Below are 27,459 nucleotides of genomic sequence, written 5' to 3'. Positions count from 1 at the left end.
TGAAAACTGCATCTGTCGTTCCTCTTCCTGGCATGAATCCAAACTGCATTTCGTCGATCTTCACTTTCTTCCTTATCCTCCTCTCCAACACCCTTTCCAATACCTTCATTCCATGGTCCAATAACTTTATCGCTCGGTACGAGCCACACTCCAGAGGGTCACCTTTCCCCTTGTATAGAGGGATGAGGGTACTCAGTTCCCAATCCACTGGAATGCGGCATTCTTTCACCACCAGATTACAGATCTCTGTCATTCTCTTCACACCCCAACTTCCTGCTGCCTTCAACATATCTCCCACAACTCCCGTCGGCCCTCCCGCTTTTCTACCCTTCATTGCTTTTATCGCTTCCTCAACTTCCTTCTCAGTTATCTTCTCTGCCGGTCCTAAAACAGGGTTACTCTCTATGTTGTCATCCCATTCATTCTCTGTATTCAACAGCATTTCCATATATCTTTTCCATCTTCCTTTAATTCCATCTGGGTCGACAACGATTTGTCCCACTTCATCCTTCAAGCAACTCACCCCCATCACATCACACCTCTCTTTCGCTATCTGCTTTGCAATCCTGAATACTGCTTTCTGACCCTCTTCCGAATCCAAGCGTTCTCCGAACATTTTCCTACATGCCTCCTGCGCCTTTGCTACCTCTTTCTTTGCAGCCTTCTTGGCTGCCTTATAACTTTCATGCTCTGCTGTTTCTGCTCCCGTACCCTTCGCCTTCTGCCACTCCTTGAACTTCTTCCTCTTCTCGTCAATCCTCTTTCCAACTTCATCATCCCACCACCATGTTTCCGAGTGCCTCGGTGGTCCTTTTGTCCATCCACATACCTCACCAACGGCTCCCAACAGGCAAGCTTTCATTGACATCCAACCACTTTCAAGCTCAACCACATCATCCTCGACCCTACTCAGCCTCTCTTTTAATGCCTCCCTTACTGTCACCTCTTTCAACCTCCACACCTTCATTCTCGGTTGGTACTTCACCCGCCGAGCTCTCCTCGCACCTTTCACCCTTACGTCGCAGACAACCAAGTGGTGCTGTGAAACAGCCTCCTCCCCCGGGATCACCTTTGTGTCCCGGAGGTACCCCCTATCTCGCCTACGCACCATCAGGTAGTCAACGGTTGTCGTCGACCCACCTGACGTGTATGTAACAAGCTTATTTTCCTCTTTCTGGAACTGAGTATTACAAATCAACAAATCAGCTCCATCAGCAAACTCCAAAATCCTTTCACCTTCTCCATTTCTCACACCATGTCCGTAAACCCCATGAACTCCCTCAAAACCATCCATACTCCTTCCCACATGTCCATTTAGGTCTCCTCCTACCACAACAACTTCCTCATCTTTCACGTTTTCCATCAGCTTCTCTATCGCACACCAGAACTTGTCCTTTTCTTCATCGCTTCGACCAACCTGCGGAGCATATCCCGAGATGACGTTCACCAAGAGCTTTCCAATCATCATTTTCACCATCATCAACCTATCGCTCACTCTAGTCACACTCACCACACTGTCTACAAACTCCTCAGAAAACAGGACACCAACACCATTCACGCCCTCCGGGCACCCTTGCCACACAAACTTGTATTTCTGTCCCTGCCTACCCTTCACCATTCTCACACCACTTCCCTTCCATCTCTTCTCTTGCACACAACATATGTCCACTCTTCTTCTGACCAATACTTCCACCACTTCTCCTGATCTCCCTGTCATTGTCCCTACATTCCATGTCCCAAACCTCAGAAACCGATCTCCACTTCGGGCTGTACCCTGCCCATATGTAGTTGTAATTGTCATGGTTCCCTTTTTGAGGCAATGTTTTTATGGCCGGATGCCCTTCCTGACGCCAACCCTCTTAGTCGTCTCTTACGACACGCAGGGATACGGTGTACCTATTCTTATACAGGGTACACACCGGGAAACGTTTAAAACATGGAAATTCTGGGGAGGGGGGGGGGGGGGGTGGTGGTGGTGTCAAGAGAAAGATAAAATGAAAATAAACCCCTTCAGCCGGCACTTAGCTTGGCGTCCCAAAGAGTACTTTCAGGAGCTTGGCGGCTGTTGAAACTGGGGTAGCCACTCATGCGGGAAGTGGTCCAAAATGGCGGTGTAGAACTCCGCGCGTCGAAAACACAATAAGCGTGAGGCGAGCAGATTAGACGGCCTCCTTTCGATTCTCTACCGTGAAGTCCAATGCGGCCTTCAGAGCCCAGCAGTTGTCCAAAACCTCGTGTGGGGAAATGTGGTATCTGTCCGTCGTCTTGTCCACCGTCCGCACGCGGCTCCAAGCTCCGGCGCGAGGAAGCCCTCCGTCCGCCCGCACGCTTCGCCAGGCCCCGATGCTTTATACGACTTGCTTTATACGCATTGTTAAAAGTAAATAATGACAGATGTTTTCTTTCACAATCTTGCGAGATTTCCAGAACTCCTCGGCGTGAAGGGAAAGATAAAATGAAAATAAACCCCTTCAGCCGGCACTTAGCTTGGCGTCCCAAAGAGTACTTTCAGGAGCTTGGCGGCTGTTGAATACAACGTCGATGTCGATGTTATAGGCACAGGACATTCCTATTGATTCGATTACTTGATGTTATTTTTCCATGCCAACCATGTCGCGATTTAAAAAAAAAATATTTTTATATATCAGAGTTATGACGCCAAAAACATCCAAACCGCCAAAAACATCAGAGTTATGACGTTTTAAAATTTCAAACTAGAAATGGAATCACCTCCATAATTTGTGGAGATATCGAGTGGAAACTTTACACAAATGTTCCTCATGGGGGGATGTTTCATCGTTACTTGAGACGTTTTGATAAGTCACATGGTTTGGCCGCAATAAATAATGGAAGTTTAAATTTTAAAAAGCTTGTAACTCTTGAACCACTGCATGGATCGACTTGAATTTTTAATGCAATGTGGCTCTCATCAAGCGAAACAAGTGTGCAAACTTTCAAGATGATTGGATGTACGGTCGCGAAGCTATAAGTCTTTATTGTTGAAAGAAGAAGAAACACACCATTTTGTCTTTCCAGAACGTGCTCACGATAACGCGATCTCCCGCGGTCATTTGAACTTCAAAAAAAATTATAATTGCAGATTTGTCAATAGATGAGGCATATTAACAAACGAATGAAACAGATTTGCTCAAATTCTGACTATTTTTAACTCGATCGTATTTCACTGAAAGTAATGAGGACTAAACCACCTTTAAAAGGTGGAACGTTTTGATAAGAATTATCAAATTGGGATCCCAATTAATTATAAGAATTAAGAATAAGAATTTTGATAAGACGTTTTGAACTGAAAGTAATGAGGACTGAAGAAGAAGATTCACTTCCAGGACGCGCACGGTTAAGCCCTGCAAGAAAAAGTTTATTTTGTAAAAATCGAGCCACGCGTTCAAAATATATGACTGGTTATGTTCGCCAGCACGTCTCTGATCGAATCGGCTCGAGTTAAAACAAACACGTCCGTTGTCGGGTCCGTCTGAGACAACCATTGGGCCTAGAATGCTGGGACTGGTCTCGTTGGATAGGCCTGGATCAGATCTAGAAACGCTGGAAGCTGCACCTCTCTGTGATAATCTTGTGGACCGCGAGAAGAGATCGTGCGACACCATCGCAACTGCTTCCAGCACTTCCGCATTTGACCATTTCATGAACACCATACGCCCCGCCCATCACAGCGCGTACGTAATACACGAACATACAGTGGCCCATTTGCGCATACGCAAACATCCATCCACATATTACGTAAGCGTGCACATGTGACCTTCCAATTCAGCGCTACCATTTGCGCATGCGCGATTTTTTCAGCGTTTAAGTGCTTCGTCGCACCACCTGCGCATGTGCAGGGTTGACGGGATTGACGCATTAGAATGTTTGGTGCTGTGCGAGAAGGAAATGGCTGTCGTGGTCGTAATTGGTCTTGAATTTTGCGCAATTAAATGCCCTACAGGATGCCGTTTATTTCGTCAAAATCCATCCAGCCGATCTGAAGTTATATGAAGAAATGCATTTACGTCGTGACGTCATCACGCGATTTTCGAATGCAGACGTCTTTTCGGAAATTAAATAAAGATGGAAATCGAAATGAATCATGTCCGCAATCTGCGCATGTGCGGTTTTCTCAGCCGCTTTTCAGTGGCATCGCAGTGCAACCCATCTGCGCATGCGCCAGCTATTGAAAATTGGGTCACCACGGCAAAATCCAAGATGGCCGCCACCATGTATGTCTGAACCTTGCAACCTGCATATCTTGAAAAATAAGCGAAGTAGCAACTTCTAATTTGGTGTGTGGGTGTATCTAGGCACAAGGAAGAACGCTATCGAAAATTGGGTCGCCACGTCAAAATCCAAGATGGCCGCCACCATATATATATCTGACCTTGCAACCTGCATATCTTGAAAAATAAGCGAAGTAGCAACTTCTAATTTGGTGTGTGGGTGTATCTAGGCACAAGGAAGAACGCTATCGAAAATTGGGTCGCCAGGTCAAAATCCAAGATGGCCGCCACCATACATATGTCTGACCTTGCAACCTGCATATCTTGAAAAATAAGCGTGTGTGTGTGTAGGGGGGATGTGTGTGTGTGTAGGGGTGGAGGGATGTGTGTGTGTGTGTGTGTGTAGGTGGGGGGGGGGGGTTGGTTGTGTGTGTGTGTGTGTGTTTGGGGGGAGGGGTGTGGGTGGGGTTAGGGGGGATGTGTGTATGTGTGTGTGCATGTGTGTGTGTGTGTGTGTGTGTGTGTGTGTGTGTGTGTGTGTGTGTGTGTGTGTAGGGGGGATGTGTGTGTGTGTGTGGGGGGAGGGATGTGTGTGTGTGTGGGGGGGGGGGGGAGGGATGTGTGTGTGTGGGTGTGTGTGTGTGTGTTTGGAGGGGTGTGCGTGTGGGGGGAGGGGTGTGGGTGTGTGTGTGGGAGGGGGTAGGGGGGATGTGTGTGTGTGTGTGTGTGTGTGTCGGGGTTGTATCCAAGGGGGTTGTGTCAAAGCATGTCCAATGAAAGTGGGGTTGTATCACAAGTGGGGTTGTATCAAAAGTGGGGTTGTATCAACAGTGGGGTTGCATCAAAAGTGGGTGCGAGTAAACCGGTCATCACTGCCAGCAGTTTTAAAGTGGCAGTTCTAGTTATTATTATTACGAAAACGATACTACTGAAACGATACACTACTGTATTAAGAAACCTGGGCTTAATTTGTCCGAAGCGGTCGGAAGGCGAGGCAAGTGGCCTAAGGCCTATAATACGTACCATATTGTTGGAAGAGCCGTAACGTTTTGGTATAATTTATGCACATGACGTCAGCGTCATCTCATAGGGTCAGTGCGCTTTTCTATTTAATTTTAATATTTTAGGAGGTGATAGTTCTGTATATACACATATATCGCCATGAACGAATGTTGGTTATTAGGAATACAAGCAGAGATCATTCAACCCGAAGATCGGTGCAACTCAACATACAAGAATGAGGAGTAGACGTCAAAAAACAATGTACGTAAACTTAACAAACGGTTTGGAATGAAAAGATGACAAATAAATGGGGAAATAGAAGTGAAAGCATCACCTGCAAGAGATTCCAGGTGTGTAGAAATTGCTCCTCATGCTGAGTGGAAGTCACTGCTAGGAGCACAGTACAGATAGCAATACGAGTAGACACGGGGATCAACATGGCCCCTCATTCGAGACCTTGGCCCTCCATGGGGTGAAGCTTAATGTTAACCAAAGACATCAAAGTCACTTTCAAACATCTGAAACAGGATATAAGAACAATGCAATCAACTTGGTGCTTTAAAATAGCAAAAAACTCCCATTAGCAAATCAAATCTGTCCAACTTCAAAATGAGAAAAAGAAGCAATGAGGCAGGTGGGCGAACCCCCATTCACCGAATGTTAACATGGTTATGATGACCATACATCTGCCGTCGTAAGGACACTTACCAGCACCTTTACAAGAAGCTCTGTGTGGGTCAATGTACGATGCACTCACATCCCAAGGATCCTAGAATGAAGGCAATGGGAAAAGTTAATGAAAGCTTGTCAACAGTAATGCAGGTAACATGAGGCCTTTGTGCACGACCTGCATTTTTCAACTGGTCTGACATTTCTATTCAAGAGACCTCGATGAACAATGCCCAATGCCATCCCCACAGTATGCAAATTTACCACCATCTTCAAAATCATATTTACACAGCTATGACGTCATTTCACAAAAGAGTCGGAGATGTTATCGCGACTGCTCCATACTCATTTGAGAAAAATGGTGCCGTGCCCTGTACATCAAGGTGGGCGGTTGCTCACGTACAGCCACATACTCTTAAATGCTGACATTCCTCAAAACAAGTTCGGAATAACGATGGAATCCAAAGAAATACTGGGTGTAAAATGCAAATACCATGATAGAATTTCATCTCATGGGTAAACGTAAAATACTCCATACTACAGTAATGTTGTGATACTTGCATTACACTGAATATCGAGAGGATGGCCGAGACTCGAGTCTAGAGGTACGCTCACTCGCCTCTAAACTGTCTAAACAGGAGTAATACCTCGTCAGTGGGCTCACTCCTATTGAGAGGAGTGGTCCAATTGTATGATTGTATGACCATGCATTGTGGCCCCTCGGGGTCAGGATGCATGTGTTTGAATGACCATGTGCTTCAGCCTTTTGGCTGAGGTGCATGTGTAATGTTATTGGGACAGCCTTGATAGACGTTGTGCCTTGGCCGTGGGGTCAAGGTGCACGTCTAAGGCTGTTCAAATGTTTGATTTTTTTACCTTTTTTCATCGTAAAAAAGGCAGGCCTTCGAGCAGGCCCTAAAAGCTCTAAACTGTCTATCTTAAGCGCTAATCTCGATCCAGCTATAAACTGTCATCTTGGTGCGTTCCAGGCAGGGCGAATCATGAATGTGTGTGCCGTCCCTCGGATGGACGTTAAAGTGGGTGTCCGGCCTGCCAGAATTAGTTGGAGGATGTTAAAGATCCCATGGTGTCCGATCCGAGTGATCGCCGGCACACTGAACAAATTAAAAATTCCTGTTCTGACCTACAGACGGCACGACACCAGCAGCACAGGCATGCCTTCAGCCATTAACGCTACCCCGCAGCCTTGTGCTGCATAATGAAGAAGAAGAAGATGGCCAATATAGAAGACTATAGAGGTCAAGTGTTAGCAAGCGAAGGCCATCCTTGCTCCCCATGTGGGGTCCATTTTTTTTTCTTTCAACCAACACAAATTCTTTACCCCAGCAATCCACACACACGAGGGAAAATAAACTGAAATTCAATCAACATCGCCCAATTGGAAATACCAGTTAAACAACCCAGCTCATGTAAAGTGCCCTTGTGGCGGACACGAAAGCTCACTGGCGTGAGGGCATCATTCCACGCACCAAGTGGGCGGCGGCCACGCCCGAGGGGTAGGCGTGGCCGCGGGATATACACCGGGCGCGCAGCCCGGAGCGCGCCAGTGCTACAGTTGAGCTCGTTTAATAAAGACTCTTAAACTCACCGCGTTGTCCGCTTCCTTCTTGTTGTACAAGCAAGCACACGTAGCACCGCACTTCATTGGTGACTCCGACGTTCTGGTCAGCCGTCGCTGACCACCCGAATACGCCATCACAATGGCAAACAACGCGGTCCAAATGAAACTCCCCGAGTTCTGGGAGACGCAAGCCGAAGTCTGGTTCCTGCAGGCAGAAGCCCAGTTCCGACTTCGAGGCATCACGGTGGACGAGACCATGTACTGCCACGTGGTCGCTTCCCTCGGGCCCGGCACAGCTGCCCGCGTCCTGTCGATCCTGAGGAACCCACCGGCCGACGGCAGGTACGAGGCGATCAAGCGTCTCCTCCTCGCCACGTTCGGCCTCACGGTGGACGCACGGGCCGACCGCCTCCTGGACCTCCCCGAGCTCGGTGACACGCGACTGTCGGTCCGCATGGACCATATGCTGTCATTGATGGGCAACGAAACCCCGAACGCTCTTTTCCGGGCGTTATTTCGACGCCAGCTGCCGGCACGAGTCCGCCTCGCGATGGCCGGTTCTGTGACGATGGAACCCCGAGCGCTCGCTGCCGAGGCCGACAGGTTCTTTGCAGCTATGGACACGCATGGGGGGGTTTTGGCGTGGCCGCCGCGCATCCCGAGGCTGACCCTGATGCTGATGCACCACACCTCGGGGATCCCGAGGCTGACGCACGCCGCGTGGCCGCCGTCACGCCACGCCCACCACGAAAACCGCGGCCTCCGCCTTTGCCGCAAACCTGGTGCCATTTCCACGCCAGGTTTGGCCACAAGGCGAGGACTTGTTGCCCGCCGTGCTCCTTCAGCAAGTCGGGAAACTACAAAGCCGGCACTCGGTAGCGGCCCTGAGCGTCGGCCATTCCGGCAGCCTTCTTTTTATAACGGCACCTTGTCCGGGCGCCGTTTCCTATGCGATACGGGGGCACAGGTGAGCGTTATCCCTGCCTCTACGTCCGACAAGCACACCGCAGGCCGGGGCCCCGCGTTGCTTGCCGCGAACGGAACACCCATACGCACATTCGGGAAGTGCTGCCTCTCCCTGCGGTTCGGAAGGCAACGCTTCGCGTGGACGTTCGTAACCGCTAGTGTCCCCATGGCACTACTCGGTGCGGACCTCCTCTGTGCACACGGGTTGTTGGTAGATGTGAAGAACAGACGTCTCGTCCAGGCTGAAACATTCAGCTCGCTTGCTTGTGCGCTGAGCAGCTCATTGAGCAGCTCACCGAGCGGCTAAATGAGCGGTTCGGTCCCGACGAGGTTAGTTTGTACGCTTCCGGCAGCGGACGACTTCACTCGCCTCCTCGCCTGCTTCCCGGCCCTTACGCAGCCCACCTTCTCGGCGAGGGCCGTCAAGCACGGGGTGGAACACCACATCCCCACCGCCGGGCCACCGGTTTACGCCCGGGCACGCCGCCTCGAGCCGACGAAGCTCGCGGTGGCTAAAGCGGCGTTCGCTACGCTGGAGCGGCTCGGCATCGTGCGGCGCTCCGAGAGTGCTTGGGCGTCACCACTTCATATCGTGCCAAAGCCCGGCGGGGGATGGCGACCGTGCGGGGACTACCGGCGCCTCAACGACGCCACCACCCCCAACCGCTACCCCGTCCCCCACATCCAGGACTTCTCCGCCCGGTTGGCGGGCATGTCCTTCTTTTCGAAGGTGGACCTCATACGCGGCTACCATCAGGTCCCCGTCAGGCCGGAGGACATCCCGAAGACGGCGGTCATCACGCCGTTCGGACTGTTCGAATTTCTTCGGATGCCCTTCGGTTTGAAGAATGCGGCTCAGGCGTTCCAGCGACTCATGGACAGCGTCTTGCGCGACTTGGATTTTGTGTACGTATACCTGGACGACATCCTTGTCACAAGCGCGTCCCGCGAAGAGCACCTTCACCATCTCCGCACGCTCTTCGAACGTCTGGGCCAGCATGGCCTCATCGTGAACCCCGCCAAGTGCCGGTTCGGCATCGTCGACATCGATTTTTTGGGGCACCGCGTCACCAGGCACGGAGACGTCCCCCTACCGGCCAAGGTGGAGGCGGTGAAGGGGTTTCCGCGCCCCCGCACGATCAAGGGGCTCCAGGAGATTTCCTGGGCATGGTAAACTTTTACCATCGGTTCCTGCCCCGCATCGCCCAGCTCCTGTGCCCCTTGCACGAGGCCCTCCGAGGGAAGCCGGGCAAAGGTGACGTTACCTGGACCGAGCAGATGGACGTGGCGTTCGCAGGCGCGAAGCTCGCCTTGGCTAACGCCACCATGCTCGCGCACCCGGCGCCCGATGCACCGATCGCCCTCACCACCGACGCCTCGGACTACGCGGTGGGCGCGGTGCACGAGCAATGGGTGCGTGGTGCTTGGCAACCGCTGGCGTTCTTCAGCCGGCAGCTTCGCCCGCCCGAATGCCGCTATAGTACCTTCGACCACGAGTTGCTCGGGCTTCACCTGGCGGTCAGGCACTTCCGCCATCTGCTCGAGGGCCGTGCGTTCACGGCCTTCGTCGACCACAAGCCACTGGTCTTCGCGATGGGCAAGGTCGCCGAGCCGTGGTCGGCCCGGCAGCAGCGTCACCTCTCGGCCGTGTCCGAGTACACGACGGACATCCGGCACGTCGCGGGGAAGGACAACCCGGTGGCGGATTGCCTTTCCGGTCCGTCGCCCACGCAGTCCACCTTGGCATCAACTATGCCCGGATGGCGGCGGACCAGGCCGCCGACCCCGGCGTCCAGGCCTTGCGGACCGCCGTCACGGGCCTCCGCATCACCGAGGTGCCGTTCGACGGCGCGGCCCTCTTGTGCGATGTCTCCCTCGGGCGGCCTCGCCCCATCGTACCCGCGGGCTGGCAGCGCCAGGTGTTCGACACCATCCACGGCCTGTCCCACCCGGGCACGAAGGCCTCCCAGAGGTTGGTCACCGACAAGTTTGTCTGGCATGGCCTCCGGAAGGCCGTCCGCGGCTGGACCAGGACGTGCCTCGCGTGCCAGCGCGCGAAGGTGCACCGGCACACCCAGGCCCCATTGGCCCCGTTCACGGTGCCGGAACGAAGGTTCGACCACGTACACGTGGACCTGGTGGGGCCTCTGCCCCCCTCGCGGGGTTTCACCCATGTCCTGACAATGGTGGACCGCACCACCCGGTGGCCGGAGGCCGTGCCTTTGGCGGCGACGACAGCGGCGGACGTCGCACAGGCGTTCATCGCCACCTGGGTCGCCCGGTTCGGCGCCCCCTCAGACATATCGTCCGACGGTGGCCCCCAGTTCACCTCGGAGCTCTGGGGGGCGGCCGCGCGGGGGCTCGGGGTCCAGCTGCACCGAACCACGGCCTACCACCCCCAGGCCAACGGCCTGTGCGAGCGGTTCCACCGCTCGTTGAAGGCCGCGCTCCGGGCCACCCTCCGCGACGGCGGCTGGGTCGACAGGCTCCCCTAGGTCCTGCTGGGCCTCCGGACGGCGCCCAAGGATGACCTGCGCGCATCCGCGGCGGAGTTGGTCTTCGGACAACCGCTGCGGGTGCCGGGCGAGTTCCTCCCCGACCCCATGGCACCATGGTCCGCGGCGCAGGAGCGCTCCGTGCTGCAGGAGACAGCCCGGAGGTTCGCCCCGGTGCCGACAGCGCACCACGAACACCCGCCAAGTCACGTCGCCCCGGAGCTTCGCACCGCGGAGTACGTCTTCGTCCGGCGAGACGCCCACCGGACACCACTGCGGCCCCCGTACGACGGGCCTTTCCGCGTGCTGGAGACCGGGGTGAAACACTTCACCTTGGACATCGGCGGTACTCCCGACCGCGTCTCGGTGGATCGCCTCCAACCGGCCCACCTCGACGTGGACCACCCACCGCTGGTGGCTCGGCCCCCGCGTCGGGGCCGCCCCCCTGCGGGGGGACCCCCGGCACCGCCCAGGCCCGCCTGGCACGCCGCCCCCCGGTCCTGCACCCATCCCGGGCGCAGCCGGAGGCATCCCAGCTGGCATCCCTGCACCCCGGACGCCGCCGGTCGCCAGAGAGCGCTTCGGCCGGGTCATCCGTTTGCCCCGCAAACTGGCCCTCCAGGTGCGTGGGAATTCTGGGGGGGCGCGTGTGGCGGACACGAAAGCTCACTGGCGTGAGGGCATCATTCCACGCACCAAGTGGGTGGCGGCCACGCCCGAGGGGTAGGCGTGGCCGCGGGATATACACCGGGCGCGCAGCCCGGAGCGCGCCAGTGCTACAGTTGAGCTCGTTTAATAAAAAATAAAAATAAAAAACCATCTTCAGAGGCCATTTCCCCCCGCAAAGCGGGGGTTGGCCTTTTTCGGGGACCGTGGTTGTTGTTGTTTTTCAGTCCCCTTTTTGAAGCAATGTTTTACGGCCGGATGCCCTTCCTGCCGCCAACCCTTTTTGTCGCCTTTTACGACAAACAGGGAATTACCAGTGAACTGGTACTCAATTAGCCGACCTCGGAAGGATGACAGGCTGAGTCAACCCCCCTGGCGTTAATTCAGCGATCGACCGGGATTCGAACCCAGGATCCTAGGATCCTAAGCCGGCACCCTAGCCGCTAGCCCAACACCAGGTCGTTTAATAAAGACTCTTAAACTCACCGCGTTGTCCGCTTCCTTCTTGTTGTACAAGCAAGCGCGCGTAGCACCGCGCTTCACCCTAATGTTTTCCTTCCCCTTATTAAACCAGACTAGAGAGTTCATAGAACACAATACCCTGCACAGTGTTCAAATAAAATAAAATAATGATTTTAAAGATTGTTTTAAAAAATCCAGAAGTTTAGCGTTACTGAAATAGAATGCAGCGTCAATCGGAATCGTACGTATAACGTATAGCCATTATGGCGGCCTCTTCTTTACCCTCTCGCATGCGATGTCCTCTCCTGCTATATACCGATATACAGTATAGCATGGTTCTTGGAAGTACCATGAAGGTGATTTATGTTCTACAGTGTTCAAGTATGTAATTAAATTTGAAAAAAGGTTTTAAGAGGCTTAAAGGAGTGCAAATAAATTAATTCAGGGTTGTACCGCCATTTTACCGAGCGTCTATTACATCACTCAATCCAACACGTCGCATCACTCCCTCGTGCCTGTCGTATGTGTCCTTTATAACATTCTTAGAAGCAGTAAGTTTCCTCTTTTGAATGATTTTCAAGTTTGTTGCACTGCCAGGCAGATAGTGTAAAAAGTATTACCGCACTCTTTTCTGCGCATGTGCGATCGGGACGAATTCAGAGCCAATATACGGTAAAATGAGAAAATTGTCTTTCCATTTATTGTCTTCCCAATTTGTGTTCAAAATATAACATTCAATTTAAATAAGTTGTTCCTCGATCATAAACTAAATCGACGATCAAAAATTGATGAGACTGACGGATAGATAGCCGGACAGACATGAACCGATTGCTTAACTCCGCTTTTCGCTTCGGGTGCACAGGGTAATTGCATCGTAAACCGATAGTTCTGCATAAGCATGGCCCATCTGATGACGCTATCATTGGGAGCTTTGCCTTATCATTGCATACCAATGGCCGACGATCAGTTTGCATAGCGAATTCACTCGCATAAAGATATAGCATAAATCTCTTCGTGCCTCCACAATATCGAGCCCTTCCTTCTACACCTGTAGTAGTTCTCACGGTTCATCTGCTTCTTGCTCGCAAAACTCAGAGCATCAATTCTGCCCTCATGCCACTGCAACAAAAGAGCTCCAATACCTACATTAGAAGCATCGGTCCGAAGAACAAATGGCTGAAGTGAGTCTGATAGCCTCAAAATGGGCTTGTTGACGAGTTGCTGGAGGGCCATGTAAGTCTTCCCTTGAGAATGCCCCGATACCCTTTACTGGGTTGACTCTTCTGGGGTAAAAATGAGCAAATGGCACAGCAGTGGCAGCATCATTGAAGATGCAGTCCTGGTAGCATTTTGTCAAACTCACAAATGACCATACCCCTTTCAGTGTCGTGGCGAATCCCAGATCTATGCCCCCAGTCCCCCTTACCTGCTCCCCAAAATGATTGAATTGTGGGTCACCTCCAGAACTTATTGTCAATGTGGAACCGGTTCCAGCACATGGCACATACACACACTAAGTCACTATGCACCTTTGGTGGCGGAGGTAAATATCAAAAATAATAAAGTAGATCATTGTAGCGGTTACCGGAAGCATGACCCAATCACCTTGCACCGGCCGATGACGTAACCGGCGGGCGGTTACTTGCCCGGACTCGCCCGGACTTGCCTTGCCCGGGCGGACTCTCGATTTGCATATCACGCCCCGTTGAGAGGCGTGGCTGACTTATTTGCATACCACGCCCCGCCTGAGAGGCGTGGCTTTTGTGTGGTGAACTTTTGATATAAATTGCCGCCCGTGTTAACGGGCTATTCAGTGCTTTTGAGTTCTTTCGAGTTGAGCTAGAATAAATAGCTCAGTGAAACTTCGTTCCTGGTGTCGTCCATTTTGTCCGGCTTTATCGTGCGAGCATAGCTCCACAATATAGTCAGGTTCACTATGTTAACAAATATAATTTCGTTCAAAATTTTGGTAGATGAGCAAAACTATACATTTTTGGGATATTCAGAGCATGAGGAATCCAAAAATTAATGTTTACATTTGCGTAGACACCTTTGCGAAAATGACACTCAGGACAGTGATGAAGATAGTCAGGTTCACCATGTTAACAAATATAATTTCTTTCAAAATTTTGGGATTAGCAAACCTGTACATTTTTGGAATCTTCAGAGCATGGAGAATCTGAAAATCTATGTTGGCATTTGCACAGACACCTGCATGGCCGCCATTTTGGATTTTGAAAATGGCCGCCATAAAATACATATTTTGCGCGATCTCGGCTTCTAGTCAACCTAGAGACTTAATTAAATATGCTAATCCTATGTTTTCTGGGTCAAGGAATCCAATAAAGGCCTCAAAATAGTGCTCAGGATTATAGAAAAGCAACAAACATAGGTAATTGAAAACCATTGTCTTTATATTTGTGATATAACTGTATTACATAATACATGATATTGCAAGTCCTTTGAAGTTATAGGTTGTTATAGGAAGTTATAGGTAGTATCAGATTGAACTATAAGTCCTATACACAGGATCTACGAGGTCTATACCGTTCAGGAATATGCTTTTACAGATCTTCATCACTGTCCTGAGTGTCATTTTCGCAAAGGTGTCTACGCAAATGTAAACATTAATTTTTGGATTCCTCATGCTCTGAATATTCCAAAAATGTATAGTTTTGCTAAGCTACCAAAATTTTGAACGAAAAAACATAGTGAACCTGACTAATATCACCTTTATCTATCAATGTTGTTGAAATGAAGATCAAATAGCTGTATGTTGAAAGCACACTGTGAGGCGTTCGTGGCTGTGAGGCGTTTTCAATTTCGTGGTGGTGAGGTGTTTTCAATTTCGGGGTGGTGAGGTGTTTTCAATTTCGTGGTTGTGAGGTGTTTTCAATTTCGTGGTTGTGAGGTGTTTTCAATTTCGTGGTGTTGAGGTGTTTTCAATTTCGTGGTGGTGAGGTGTTTTCAATTTCGTGGAGGTGAGGTGTTTTTAATTTTGTGGCTGTAAGGTGTTTTCAATTTCGTGGTGGTGAGGTGTTTTCAATTTCGTGGTGGTGAGGTGTTTTCAATTTCGTGGAGGTGAGGTGTTTTTAATTTTGTGGCTGTAAGGTGTTTTCAATTTTGTGGTGGTGAGGTGTTTTCAATTTCGTGGTGATGAGGTGTTTTCAATTTCGTGGTGATGAGGTGTTTTCAATTTCGTGGAGGTGAGGTGTTTTTAATTTTGTGGCTGTGAGGTGTTTTCAATTTTGTGGTGGTGAGGTGTTTTCAATTTCGTGGTGATGAGGTGTTTTCAATTTCGTGGCTGTGAGGTGTTTTGAATTACTTGGTAGTGAGGTGTTTTTAATTTTGTGGTGGTGAGGTGTTTTTATTACGTGTTTTATGGCTGTGAGGTCTTTTTAATTTCGTGGTGGTGAGGTGTTTTTATTACGTGTTTTATGGCTGTGAGGTCTTTTCAATTTTGTGGTGGTGAGGTGTTTTCAATTTTGTGGTGGTGAGGTGTTTTCAATTTCGTGGTGATGAGGTGTTTTCAATTTCGTGGCTGTGAGGTGTTTTGAATTACTTGGTAGTGAGGTGTTTTTAATTTCGTGGTGGTGAGATGTTTTTATTACGTGTTTTATGGCTGTGAGGTCTTTTTAATTTCGTGGTGGTGAGGTGTTTTTATTACGTGTTTTTATGGCTGTGAGGTGCTTTCAATTTCGTGGTGGTCAGGTGTTTTAATTTTGTGGTGGTGAGGTGTTTTTATTACATGTTTTATGGCTGGGAGGCGTTTTAAATTTTGTGGTGGTGAGATGTTTTTAATTTCGTGGTGGTGAGGTGTTTTTAATTTCGTGGATGTGAGGTGTTTTTAATTTCGTGGTGGTGAGGTGTTTTTAATTTCGTGGTGGTGAGGTGTTTTTAATTTCGTGGTGGTGAGGTGTTTTCAATTTCGTGGTGGTGAGGTGTTTTTAATTTCGTGGCTGTGAGGTGTTTTTATTATGTGTTTTATGGTTGTGAGGTGTTTTGAATTTTGTGGTGGTGAGGTGTTTTGAATTACGTGGTGGTGAGGGGTTTTTATTACGTGTTTTATGGCTGTGAGGTGCTTTCAATTTCGTGGTGGTGAGGTGTTTTTAATTTCGTGGCTGTGAGGTGTTTTTATTATGTGTTTTATGGTTGTGAGGTGTTTTGAATTTTGTGGTGGTGAGGTGTTTTGAATTACGTGGTGGTGAGGGGTTTTTATTACGTGTTTTATGGCTGTGAGGTGTTTTTCTTACGTGTTTTTAATTTTGTGGTGGTGTTTTTATTACGTGTTTTATGGCTGTGAGGTGCTTTCAATTTCGTGGTGGTGAGGTGTTTTTAATTTCGTGGTGGTGAGGTGTTTTTATAACGTGTTTTATGGCTGTGAGGTGTTTTTCTTACGTGTTTTTAATTTTGTGGTGGTGAGGTGTATTTATTACGTGTTTTTATAACGTGTTTTATGGCTGTGAGGTGTTTTTCTTACGTGTTTTTAATTTTGTGGTGGTGAGGTGTATTTATTACGTGTTTTTAATTTCGTGGTGGTGAGGTGTTTTTATTACGTGTTTATGGCTGTGAGGTGTTTTTATTACGTGTTTATGGCTGAGACGTTTTTATTATGTGTTTTTTGGCTGTGAGGTGTTTTTAATGACTTGGTGGTGAGGTGTTTTATATTATCTGTGGTGAGCTGTTTTAAATTACTTGGTGGTGAGGTGTTTTATATTATGTGTGGTGAGGTGTTTTAAATGATGTGTGGTGAGGTGTTTTAAATGATGTGTGGTGAGGTGTTTTAAATTACGTGGTGGTGAGGTGTTTTTATTACGTGTTTTATGGCTGTGAGGTGTTTTAAATTACTTGGTGGTGAGGTGTTTTATATTATGTGTGGTGAGGTGTTTTATATTATGTGTGGTGAGGTGTTTTATATTATGTGTGGTGAGGTGTTTTATATTATGTGTGGTGAGGTGTTTTAAATTACTTGGCGGTGAGGTGTTTTAAATTACGTGGTGGTGAGGTGTTTTGAATTACGTGGTGGTGAGGTGTTTTGAATTACGTGGTGGTGAGGTGTTTTGAATTACGTGGTGGTGAGGTGTTTTGAATTACGTGGTGGTGAGGTGTTTTTAATTTCGTGGCTGTGAGGTGTTTTTATTATGTGTTTTATGGTTGTGAGGTGTTTTGAATTTTGTGGTGGTGAGGTGTTTTGAATTACGTGGTGGTGAGGGGTTTTTATTACGTGTTTTATGGCTGTGAGGTGCTTTCAATTTCGTGGTGGTGAGGTGTTTTTAATTTCGTGGCTGTGAGGTGTTTTTATTATGTGTTTTATGGTTGTGAGGTGTTTTGAATTTTGTGGTGGTGAGGTGTTTTGAATTACGTGGTGGTGAGGGGTTTTTATTACGTGTTTTATGGCTGTGAGGTGCTTTCAATTTCGTGGTGGTGAGGTGTTTTTAATTTCGTGGTGGTGAGGTGTTTTTATAACGTGTTTTATGGCTGTGAGGTGTTTTTCTTACGTGTTTTTAATTTTGTGGTGGTGAGGTGTATTTATTACGTGTTTTTAATTTCGTGGTGGTGAGGTGTTTTTATTACGTGTTTTATGGCTGTGAGGTGTTTTTCTTACGTGTTTTTAATTTTGTGGTGGTGAGGTGTATTTATTACGTGTTTTTAATTTCGTGGTGGTGAGGTGTTTTTATTACGTGTTTTATGGCTGTGAGGTGTTTTTCTTACGTGTTTTTAATTTTGTGGTGGTGAGGTGTATTTATTACGTGTTTTTAATTTCGTGGTGGTGAGGTGTTTTTATTACGTGTTTTATGGCTGTGAGGTGCTTTCAATTTCGTGGTGGTGAGGTGTTTTTAATTTCGTGGTGGTGAGGTGTTTTTATAACGTGTTTTATGGCTGTGAGGTGTTTTTCTTACGTGTTTTTAATTTTGTGGAGGTGAGGTGTATTTATTACGTGTTTTTAATTTCGTGGTGGTGAGGTGTTTTTATTACGTGTTTTATGGCTGTGAGGTGTTTTTATTACGTGTTTTATGGCTGTGAGACGTTTTTATTATGTGTTTTTTGGCTGTGAGGTGTTTTTAATGACTTTGTGGTGAGGTGTTTTATATTATCTGTGGTGAGCTGTTTTAAATTACTTGGTGGTGAGGTGTTTTATATTATGTGTGGTGAGGTGTTTTAAATGATGTGTGGTGAGGTGTTTTAAATGATGTGTGGTGAGGTGTTTTAAATGATGTGTGGTGAGGTGTTTTAAATGATGTGTGGTGAGGTGTTTTAAATTACGTGGTGGTGAGGTGTTTTTATTACGTGTTTTATGGCTGTGAGGTGTTTTAAATTACTTGGTGGTGAGGTGTTTTATATTATGTGTGGTGAGGTGTTTTATATTATGTGTGGTGAGGTGTTTTATATTATGTGTGGTGAGGTGTTTTAAATTACTTGGCGGTGAGGTGTTTTAAATTACGTGGTGGTGAGGTGTTTTGAATTACTTGGCGGTGAGGTGTTTTGAATTACGTGGTGGTGAGGTGTTTTGAATTACGTGGTGGTGAGGTGTTTTGAATTACGTGGTGGTGAGGTGTTTTTAATTTCGTGGCTGTGAGGTGTTTTTATTATGTGTTTTATGGTTGTGAGGTGTTTTGAATTTTGTGGTGGTGAGGTGTTTTGAATTACGTGGTGGTGAGGGGTTTTTATTACGTGTTTTATGGCTGTGAGGTGCTTTCAATTTCGTGGTGGTGAGGTGTTTTTAATTTCGTGGCTGTGAGGTGTTTTTATTATGTGTTTTATGGTTGTGAGGTGTTTTGAATTTTGTGGTGGTGAGGTGTTTTGAATTACGTGGTGGTGAGGGGTTTTTATTACGTGTTTTATGGCTGTGAGGTGCTTTCAATTTCGTGGTGGTGAGGTGTTTTTAATTTCGTGGTGGTGAGGTGTTTTTATAACGTGTTTTATGGCTGTGAGGTGTTTTTCTTACGTGTTTTTAATTTTGTGGTGGTGAGGTGTATTTATTACGTGTTTTTAATTTCGTGGTGGTGAGGTGTTTTTATTACGTGTTTTATGGCTGTGAGGTGTTTTTCTTACGTGTTTTTAATTTTGTGGTGGTGAGGTGTATTTATTACGTGTTTTTAATTTCGTGGTGGTGAGGTGTTTTTATTACGTGTTTTATGGCTGTGAGGTGCTTTCAATTTCGTGGTGGTGAGGTGTTTTTAATTTCGTGGTGGTGAGGTGTTTTTATTACGTGTTTTATGGCTGTGAGGTGTTTTTCTTACGTGTTTTTAATTTTGTGGTGGTGAGGTGTATTTATTACGTGTTTTTAATTTCGTGGTGGTGAGGTGTTTTTATTACGTGTTTTATGGCTGTGAGGCGTTTTTATTACGTGTTTTATGGCTGTGAGACGTTTTTATTATGTGTTTTTTGGCTGTGAGGTGTTTTTAATGACTTTGTGGTGAGGTGTTTTATATTATCTGTGGTGAGCTGTTTTAAATTACTTGGTGGTGAGGTGTTTTATATTATGTGTGGTGAGGTGTTTTAAATGATGTGTGGTGAGGTGTTTTAAATGATGTGTGGTGAGGTGTTTTAAATGATGTGTGGTGAGGTGTTTTAAATTACGTGGTGGTGAGGTGTTTTTATTACGTGTTTTATGGCTGAGGTGTTTTAAATTACTTGGTGGTGAGGTGTTTTATATTATGTGTGGTGAGGTGTTTTAAATTACTTGGCGGTGAGGTGTTTTAAATTACGTGGTGGTGAGGTGTTTTGAATTACGTGGTGGTGAGGTGTTTTGAATTACGTGGTGGTGAGGTGTTTTGAATTACGTGGTGGTGAGGTGTTTTGAATTACGTGGTGGTGAGGTGTTTTGAATTATGTGGTGGTGAGGTGTTTTGAATTACTTGGTGGTGAGGTGTTTTGAATTACTTGGTGGTGAGGTGTTTTGAATTACGCGGTGGTGAGGTGTTTTGAATTACGTGGTGGTGAGGTGTTTTGAATTACTTGGTGGTGAGGTGTTTTGAATTACGTGGTGGTGAGGTGTTTTGAATTACTTGGTGGTGAGGTGTTTTGAATTACGTGGTGGTGAGGTGTTTTGAATTACTTGGTGGTGAGGTGTTTTGAATTACGTGGTGGTGAGGTGTTTTGAATTACTTGGTGGTGAGGTGTTTTGAATTACTGGTGGTGAGGTATTTTGAATTACGTGGTGGTGAGGTGTTTTGAATTACTTGGTGGTGAGGTGTTTTGAATTACTTGGTGGTGAGGTGTTTTGAATTACTTGGTGGTGAGGTGTTTTGAATTACGTGGTGGTGAGGTGTTTTGAATTACTTGGTGGTGAGGTGTTTTGAATTACTTGGTGGTGAGGTGTTTTGAATTACGTGGTGGTGAGGTGTTTTGAATGACGTGGTGGTGAGGTGTTTTGAATTACGTGGTGGTGAGGTGTTTTAAATCACGTGGTGGTGAGGTGTTTTGAATCACGTGGTGGTGAGGTGTTTTGAATTACGTGGTGGTGAGGTGTTTTGAATTACTTGGTGGTGAGGTGTTTTGAATTACTTGGTGGTGAGGTGTTTTGAATTACTTGGTGGTGAGGTGTTTTGAATTACGTGGTGGTGAGGTGTTTTGAATTACGTGGTGGTGAGGTGTTTTGAATTACGTGGTGGTGAGGTGTTTTTAATTACGTGGTGGTGAGGTGTTTTTAATTACGTGGTGGTGAGGTGTTTTTAATTACGTGGTGGTGAGGTGTTTTGAATTACGTGGTGGTGAGGTGTTTTGAATTACGTGGTGGTGAGGTGTTTTGAATTACGTGGTGGTGAGGTGTTTTGAATTACGTAGTGGTGAGGTGTTTTCAATTACGTGGTGGTGAGGTGTTTTGAATTACGTGGTGGTGAGGTGTTTTGAATTATGTGGTGGTGAGGTGTTTTGAATTACGTGGTGGTGAGGTGTTTTGAATTACGTGGTGGTGAGGTGTTTTGAATTACGTGGTGGTGAGGTGTTTTTAATTACGTGGTGGTGAGGTGTTTTTAATTACTTGGTGGTGAGGTGTAATCGTCCCAAACTTCCAGGCTGCACCTACCCCCCCACCCACCCCCCCCCTACCTACCCCCCCCCCCTCCCTCTGTATGTGTTGAGGGGTTCTTTCTTGAAAAAAAACATTCAACCTAAATCTTCAATCGAAATTGCTTATAAAAATGTAATATCACAAACACAACAAATACATTTGTGCCAAGTAATTGTTTGTATTATGATTGGTGTAAATCATGCCAACACAGCAACTCAGGTTCAGTCATTATCCTCAGCCAAAATAAGCCCGTTCCAGGTTCCTCAGTAACGACGCGCTCGCCTCACCAAGCTCGTATAAGTATATATATACTGTATATATAATTTTCATACACACACACACACACACACAAACACCCTTGTACATCGTATATATCAGCCAGACCTGCACAAACAGTTTTGTCCATCGATATCCACAGGCCGCCCAGTTAACGTCCTTTGACCTCGAACAAAAACACGAAAATAAACCGATCTTCTCTCCACCTGCGTTTACCTCATCTGTTGCTCAACTTAATACCTCAGGTCCACCATATTCTACGAATTTCAGGTATGCGGCGTTAATTTTTGTTTTACCTCCAAACTTGTTTTTTTCTACAAAAATGATCATGAGATGCAATCGTGAGAAAGTAAACCACAGCTTTGCTAGAAAAATGAACCAACACACCCCAAAGTCTTTAATGGTATAGTATGAAATACAATTATGTTACGACGAAGCATTTAGGGTTTTTAAGACTTAGCAATAATGGTAAAATGAGTACACCAAATTAGAACGAAAGTACAGAAGCAAATCACGATATTTATTATAGGTACTAGGAAGAGTTCCCGTCCCATCCCAAGTGACGGTTCAGAACCAAAAGTCGGACATACTTATACCGGCCACCGCGAAATGGCGGTGCCACATGTGACACAAAAACTGAGGAGGGTAATGAAAATATCCTGTTTGCGAAACAAAATTTGGCATTAACGTCTTTTCAAAAGTGAATGTTGAGCTTTTCACATGCAGCGCGGGAAGTCTGACAAGAAACACAGGAAAGAACTGGAAGAGATTAGAAAGAAGAAGAAAACCTTACAATACACAATGGGAATTTTTTTTCCTCGCTGCACTTCACGGTGCCTTGCTGTGTGCACCACTCTGGGTCTACCCTATCACAACTGATTGCTTTGTTCTAAATACTATGATCTACTTTATTATTTTGACATTTACCTCCGCCACCAAAGGTGTGTAATACAGTACGCCACCAAAGGTGTGTAATCCAGTACGCCACCAAAGGTGTGTAATACAGTACGCCACCAAAGGTGTGTAATACAGTACGCCACCAAAGGTGTGTAATACAGTACGCCACCAAAGGTGTGTAATACAGTACGCCACCAAAGGTGTGTAATACAGTACGCCACCAAAGGTGTGTAATACAGTACGCCACCAAAGGTGTGTAATACAGTACGCCACCAAAGGTGGATGGAGGTTATGTTTTCACCCCTGTTTGTCTGTCCGTTTGTGAACAAAATATCTCAAAACGTTGTGGACCGATTCGGACGAAATTTGGCAGCGATGTAGCGTATGTGACAAGGACGAAATGGTTAGATATTGATGAAGATCCGGATCCGGCTACAATAATTTTTTACGTGATTCTTCACCATTGGGAGATTGAGCCAAAAACGATACATAGCAGGATATCTCCAAAAGTTGTGGATGGATTTGGACGAAACTTGGTGGACCAGTTGGGTGTCTGACAAGGAACAATCGATTCAATTTTGGTGAAGATCTGAATATGGATTCGGATATGAGAATTATTTAATTTTTTTAAATGATTCTTCACCATTGGGAGATCGGGCCAAAAATTATACATAGCGGGATATCTCAAAACGTTATGGACGGGTTTGGACGAAACTTGTTGGACAGGTTGGGTGTCTGACAAGGAAGAATCGATTCAATTCTGGTGAAGATCCAGATCCGGATCTGGCGAGGAGAATTTTTAAAGTGATTCTTCACCATTGAGTGATATGGCTAAACCAGGTGGAGGTATGCTCTCTACTGAGTGCCGTTCTAGTTTTAATTGGAATGCAGTACTTTATATTGCCTTTCATAATTTTATTTTGGCTTTTTTGTGTTCACATAAGTTTGTAATTGGTCGGTGCATTTCAAAACTTGCAACTTACACTATTATTGTAACCTATATTATTGTATCGATATCTCATATTATTATATCCTTATTATTATTATATTATTATATCTCATAATCTCATATTATTGTATCGATCCTGATTTTTAGCTCACCTGGAACGAAGTTCAGGGGAGCTTATGCGATGGCACGTTTCTGTCTGTCCGTAAACACTTGCAACTTCTCCGAAACTGCTGATGGGATTGTAACCAAACTTGGCACAAATTATATTTATGTTGTAACTAAAGTTTGTTCACGGCCTTAAAAGGGGTTTACCGGGGGTAAAAGTGGATCCAGGTTTGACCCCCCAAAATAGGTATTTGCTGTCTTCTCCAAAACTACAGTCACGTGAAAAAGTAAGTACACCCCATGTAAAGTTTTGACTTTTTCAACATATTTCAACATACAGCTATTTGATCTTCATTTCAACAATATTGATAGATAAAGGTGATATAATATAACAAATATCATTCATGAAACATTTACATTTTGTAGTCCATTGTATAATTTAAATAAACATAAATACAAATTTCGCATGTGGAAAAAGTAAATACACCCCGACATTTATAACTACTTCAAATACCTAAAATTAGAATCAGGTGCACCAGCTCAGGTGCAAATGATGAGAACATCGTTAGAGAGGATCTTGGAGGAACCTGTCTTATTTAAACCTCAGACATTTAATTTGGTTTGCTCTTTGTAGTTGAAGTGTGCGGCCTCACCATGTTGAGATCAAAAGAGCTATCTGAGACCTTCAGAAAGAAGGCTATAGATGCCTATGATTCTCGGAAGGGATTTAAAAAGATATCCAAACAATTTGAAATCAATCATTCGACTGTCCGGAAGGTCATCTACAAATGGAGAAGATTCCAAAAAACTGCCAACTTGTTCAGGCCAGGCCACCCCGGCAATTTCAGTCCGAGAGCAGACTGCAAGATGCTGAAAGAAGTCTCTAAGAACCCCAGAATGTCATCGTGGGACCTACAGGTAGCTGTTGCCACTGTTGATGTCAAAGTGCACGAGTCTACCATTAGAAAGAGGCTGCACAAATTTGATCTACATGGGGGGTGTGCCAGGAGGAAACCTTTGCTGTCCAGAAAGAACATCAGGGCAAGACTAAAGCTTACCAATGAACACCAAGGCAAAGACCAGCACTTCTGGAATAATGTGCTCTGGACAGAGGAGTCAAAGGTAGAGCTATTTGGCCACAGTACCAGAAGACATGTTTGGCGAAAACCAAAGACAGCATTTGACCACAAGAACCTGATACCAACTGTAAAGCATGGTGGTGGAAATGTTATGGTTTGGGGCAGCTTTGCTGCATCAGGGCCTGGGCAGCTCACCATCATATAATGCACTATGAATTCTTCATTGTACCAGAGGGTGCTTGAGGATAATGTGAGGCCATCTGTCGGAAAGTTGAAGCTCAACCGAAGGTGGACTTTGCAACAAGACAATGACCCTAAACATACCAGTAAATCCACCAAGGAATGGCTGAAAAGAAAGAAATGGAGGGTTCTGGAATGGCCAAGTCAAAGCCCGGATCTAAATCCCATCGAGATGTTGTGGGGGGATTTGAAACGAGCTGTGCATGCAAGAAACCCCTCAAACATCGCACAGCTGAAAGAATTCTGCATGGAGGAGTGGGCAAAAATTTCTCCCAGTTGATGTCAGAGACTGGTAGATAGTTATAAGAAACACCTACTTGAGGTTGTTTCTGCCAAAGGGAGCAATACCACCTATTAGAGCCAAGGGTGTACTTACTTTTTCACTTGACTGAACATACACAATTTGGATGAAACTTGATCACAACTTTCATCACCCATGACGTACCAAAGTATGTCCAAGGCATTATAAAAAGTGGGGTCTGAGGAGGTATACGGGTTAGGGGTGGGGAGTTGTCCCCCAAAATAGGTATTTTTTTTGTTTGTTTAACGTCTTATGATTTATGTTGGTATGATTCTACATGCCGCCCTGTCTTCTAGCACCATTGATATTGGTTTAAAATACCTTTAGTCAGTGCAGTATAATGTTTATTGGACCAGGTGAGCACCAGGGGTATTGCTCCTATTTTCCCCATATGTTGCATGTGCCTGCCTATGCACTTGTAATTTTTTTAAAGAAGTAGTCCTTGTAAATTTTTTTTTTTTTCTGTCATTGCAGTCATTGCATTTTTTTTTTTTTCATTATCTCGATTTTCATTTTATATTGTAAATCATTCACAATTTAGCTTCTGGCTGCGATGATTTGATAATAAAGGCATTAATTGAAGTTAATGTTAGCCAACACGTGGATTGAAGTTGATTATCCCTTGGATATGCTGCCTGCCACTTAAGATGCACATGTTCAGGTGTATTGAAGAACCCAAAAAACTTTTTCATTATGTGACAAAATGTGGAAAAAAATAAATAAAACCACATTATTATCTTTTGGTGTGGGTGGAATAAGACTTTCAAACCACAACAAGACTTTGTGGACAGCCTATACCTCATTGCTAAGTCTAAAATGATCTTCATATAATCCAAGGTAAGCTTACCCAATCAAATTTTGAATAAATCAATGTTATTAAACCCTTAGACGCTTAAGACCTTAGACGCTTAGACTTCCAACGCTGTTGAAACCAAAGCTTTCAGAATCATTGGAATCTCCCACGATGAAGCTGATTGTGAGGGCCTTTCACTCACTCACTGCAGGCAGGTTGGTGGTCTTTCTGTCTTCTACCGACTCCTCTACAGCCTTGCTCCCCCAGCTCTATCTGTGCTCTGTCCGCCAAATATTCCTACAGGTCGCACAAGATCTGCGAGCAACCCTCTTCTGGTGAAATTGCCAAAGTCAAGACTCCCTGGTCACCTTCACTCTTTCATTCCTCTTTACTCCCGACTCTGGAACAAACTCCCTTATTCTCTTCAATCCCACTCCTCCCTCCAGGTCTTTAAAACAGCTGTTCACCACCATCTCTTATCTTCCCCCTTCCAAAACCTTGATCTTTTCTACCCCTGCTAATTCACCCCAGATCCACTTTTTTGAAATACCGACTTCTTTCCTGAAAGTCCAAGCAGTGTCCATATGTTTTATATCTCTCCCACGCACCCCCCCACCCCTTCCCATGCCTCCTCCCCCAAGCCCTCCCCCTCCCACAGATCTCCCGACGTCCCTGTTCTCTGCTGTTGTACTTGTGCGCTTCCCTCTCTCTCCCCATCTTGTCCCCCGTTCCCTTTATTGTACGTTTTGTGTGTACGGTTTTTTTTTTGTGAATATTGTTCACTGTTACACGAGTCTCGATCTTGTATACAAAAAAAACAAAAAAACATTTTACTCTCTTCCTTTAAGCACCATGTGCATACAGCAACATACACTCCTTATTGAACCTTCCATTTTTGAACTGTTTAAACCACCACATGAATAAAAGGCTTCCTTTTTCGTCAGTCGTGGTATTTTTACTCTGGGGTTCTGCTAGTTAGACCATATTCCATTTGCTTTTCTACAAGGAGGAACACCTACACTGAGAGTGAATAAATCGAATGAATTACAATTGCAAGGGAGTGTTTCGAGGTGATTAAGCGATTCAATTTCATCTTACCAATACAAGTAGTTTCTTCACAAACGTCAGAAGGTGACCCTGTGTAAGCGTAATCATTGGTCCAAAATAATATTATATTAGTCTTGCCCTGAAGGGGATGCAGGATTATTGCAACACTGCTCCGTGTGTGTGTGTGTGTGTGTGTGTGTGTGTGTGTGTGTGTGTGTGTGTGTGTGTGTGTGTGAGATTAACATAATTTAAAGCAATCCTTTAAATTATATTATACGAGCAGAGTACCCGCCCAATGACTGATCTTGTTGCAAGCATGCAACACGTTCTTCTGAATCTTTAAATGGGTGGTGTGTACGCAACTGACAGCTGCCTCAATCGCTCCCAGAAATAAATAAAAAAATAACCCGGGTTATGTGCATGAAGCAAAAACAGGCCCACTGCTTTTCATTCAAAACTCCTCACTGCACCGGAAATCGTAGAGACAGGAATACTGTACTGTAAAGGGTGGGGACTTGTAATACCCTTTACCACCGAAAGGAGGCGCTACACGATACCCATTTACGTGGAGAATTTGCATCTCCCACCTACCCCTCCTAATACCACCAGCAAATATATAAAACACCCCTATGCACTACTAACTGAGGTCATGCGTATTCTTTGCAGCTTATCCATTTTTACCTGTCAT

General features: G+C 46.2%; 1 protein-coding gene across 1 annotated transcript in view; it reads right to left on the bottom strand.

The window, feature by feature from the left end:
- Positions 1-27,459, bottom strand: part of C5H6orf120 (chromosome 5 C6orf120 homolog) — a 35,601-nt gene extending 8,142 nt beyond the window's left edge. Inside the window, exons 1-4 of the mRNA XM_068118074.1 lie at positions 27,453-27,459; positions 21,469-21,581; positions 5,940-6,000; positions 5,566-5,621 (exon numbers count right to left, since the gene is read on the bottom strand). Coding sequence (XP_067974175.1) covers positions 5,566-5,621; positions 5,940-6,000; positions 21,469-21,581; positions 27,453-27,459 — 237 coding nt within the window. The remainder of the gene's footprint in view (positions 1-5,565; positions 5,622-5,939; positions 6,001-21,468; positions 21,582-27,452) is intronic.

This window comes from Myxine glutinosa, chromosome 5, assembly GCF_964187855.1.
Source record: "Myxine glutinosa chromosome 5, kmMyxGlut1.1, whole genome shotgun sequence".
In the NCBI taxonomy this organism is placed as follows: domain Eukaryota; kingdom Metazoa; phylum Chordata; class Myxini; order Myxiniformes; family Myxinidae; genus Myxine; species Myxine glutinosa.
Note: the sequence above shows the minus strand (reverse complement) of the source record. Positions and strands in the feature narration are given on the sequence as shown.